Source organism: Theobroma cacao, chromosome 5, assembly GCF_053813885.1.
Source record: "Theobroma cacao isolate CCN51 chromosome 5, ASM5381388v1, whole genome shotgun sequence".
In the NCBI taxonomy this organism is placed as follows: domain Eukaryota; kingdom Viridiplantae; phylum Streptophyta; class Magnoliopsida; order Malvales; family Malvaceae; genus Theobroma; species Theobroma cacao.
The window spans coordinates 24,764,314-24,765,690 of record NC_142643.1 but is presented as its reverse complement, the minus strand read 5'-3'; the positions used below and the strand labels follow the sequence as shown (position 1 = coordinate 24,765,690).

Genomic DNA, 1,377 nt, shown 5'->3' with positions numbered 1-1,377 from the left:
AAAGTAGAATTATTTAGCAAATGGTACCTGAATCAGAAACTTCAATAAACTTCTTTTTCTTGCTCACAATAGCTAGGTACTCCTTGCAGTTCCTCCTCCAATGTCCAAGTTTGCCACAATGATGGCAAATATCCTTTTCTTTGTCCTTTTTGACACCTCTTTTAGGCTTCAAGGACTTCTCATTTTGGGATTTTACCTTCTTCCCTTTTTGGGCTTTCTTCTTCTATTGCTTCATATGAGCCTTGAAAGAAGAAACAAGAAGCAATGATCCCTTATCTTTCCTGTTGGACCTCTCTACCGTGTTTGGCATATTCAGAAGTTCAAGAAGAGTGGCTTCCAATCGATTCATATGGAAGTTCAACACGAACTGACTAAAGCTGTTAGGAAGAGATTGTAGAACTAAGTCTATACTTAGCTCATGATCCGTTGCTAATCCCAATTGTCCAAGTGTTTCGATGAGCCCAATCATCTTCAGCACATAGGGTCTAACAAAACTGCCTTCTGCCATCTTGCATCAGAATAGTTCTTTAGAGATCTCGTATCTCTCAGTGCCCCCTCCTTATCAAACAGTTCTCTAAGGTGAAGAATTGTTGATTGGAGATCCATATGTTCATGCTGCTTTTGGAGCTTAGGGGTCATACTGGCTAGCATCACACATGCTGCCTGATCATCGTCATCCTTATGACGTTGATATGCTTCCTTATCCTCAACGTTAGCATCAGTAGTAAGGACTGGTGGAATAGGAGTGTCAAGGACATAAGATTTCTTCTCCTGTTTCAAGACGATCTTGAGGTTCCGAAACCAATCGAGGAAGTTTAGGCTAGTGAGTTTATTTGCATCCAAGATGCTCCGCAGTGATAGATTATTAGCCATGTATATAAATTATGCCTAAATAGATAAAATAAAGCAATAAGTAAACATCATGCATAAACTATTTAAAACAACATTTTAAAATTTTTAAATAGTTCTCCCACTATTTTTTATAAGATGATAACCCTCCATATCACCTCTAAAGATCTCTACTAGGATTCTCTTAGTAGGCTAGGATCCCATCCACATAGTCATGGCCTTGAGTGTGCTCAACAAACCACGATAGGTAGATTAGGTAGGCAATTGAGCTTACCAATTGTATCTCTATACAACTCTTAGATCAGCTATGTCAAGCCCAGCTCTATTATATACTTACCATGTCATTCATGTATTCAATAGTATGTCTACATACTTGGATGCCTTGGAGAATCGTTAAAAGTCGGTATCATACCTAATGGTACAATTAAGTCGATTAAAACCTCGAACTAGTTTGAATAGAGATTTTAGGTTGTATTTGAGAGTTATTGAACCTTATAATGTTTTAATAAGATGATTCAGAGTTCGAGG

At 37.8% G+C, this 1,377-nt stretch overlaps 1 protein-coding gene across 1 annotated transcript; it reads right to left on the bottom strand.

Moving 5' to 3' along the window:
• Positions 1-223: 223 nt before the first annotated feature.
• Positions 224-873, bottom strand: LOC148762501 (uncharacterized). The gene is made up of 2 exons (XM_088806617.1): positions 491-873; positions 224-377 (listed from the first exon to the last, which is right to left on the bottom strand). The coding sequence occupies exons 1-2, from the start codon at positions 871-873 to the stop codon at positions 224-226; spliced, it is 537 nt and encodes a 178-aa protein (XP_088662743.1).
• Positions 874-1,377: the final 504 nt, after the last annotated feature.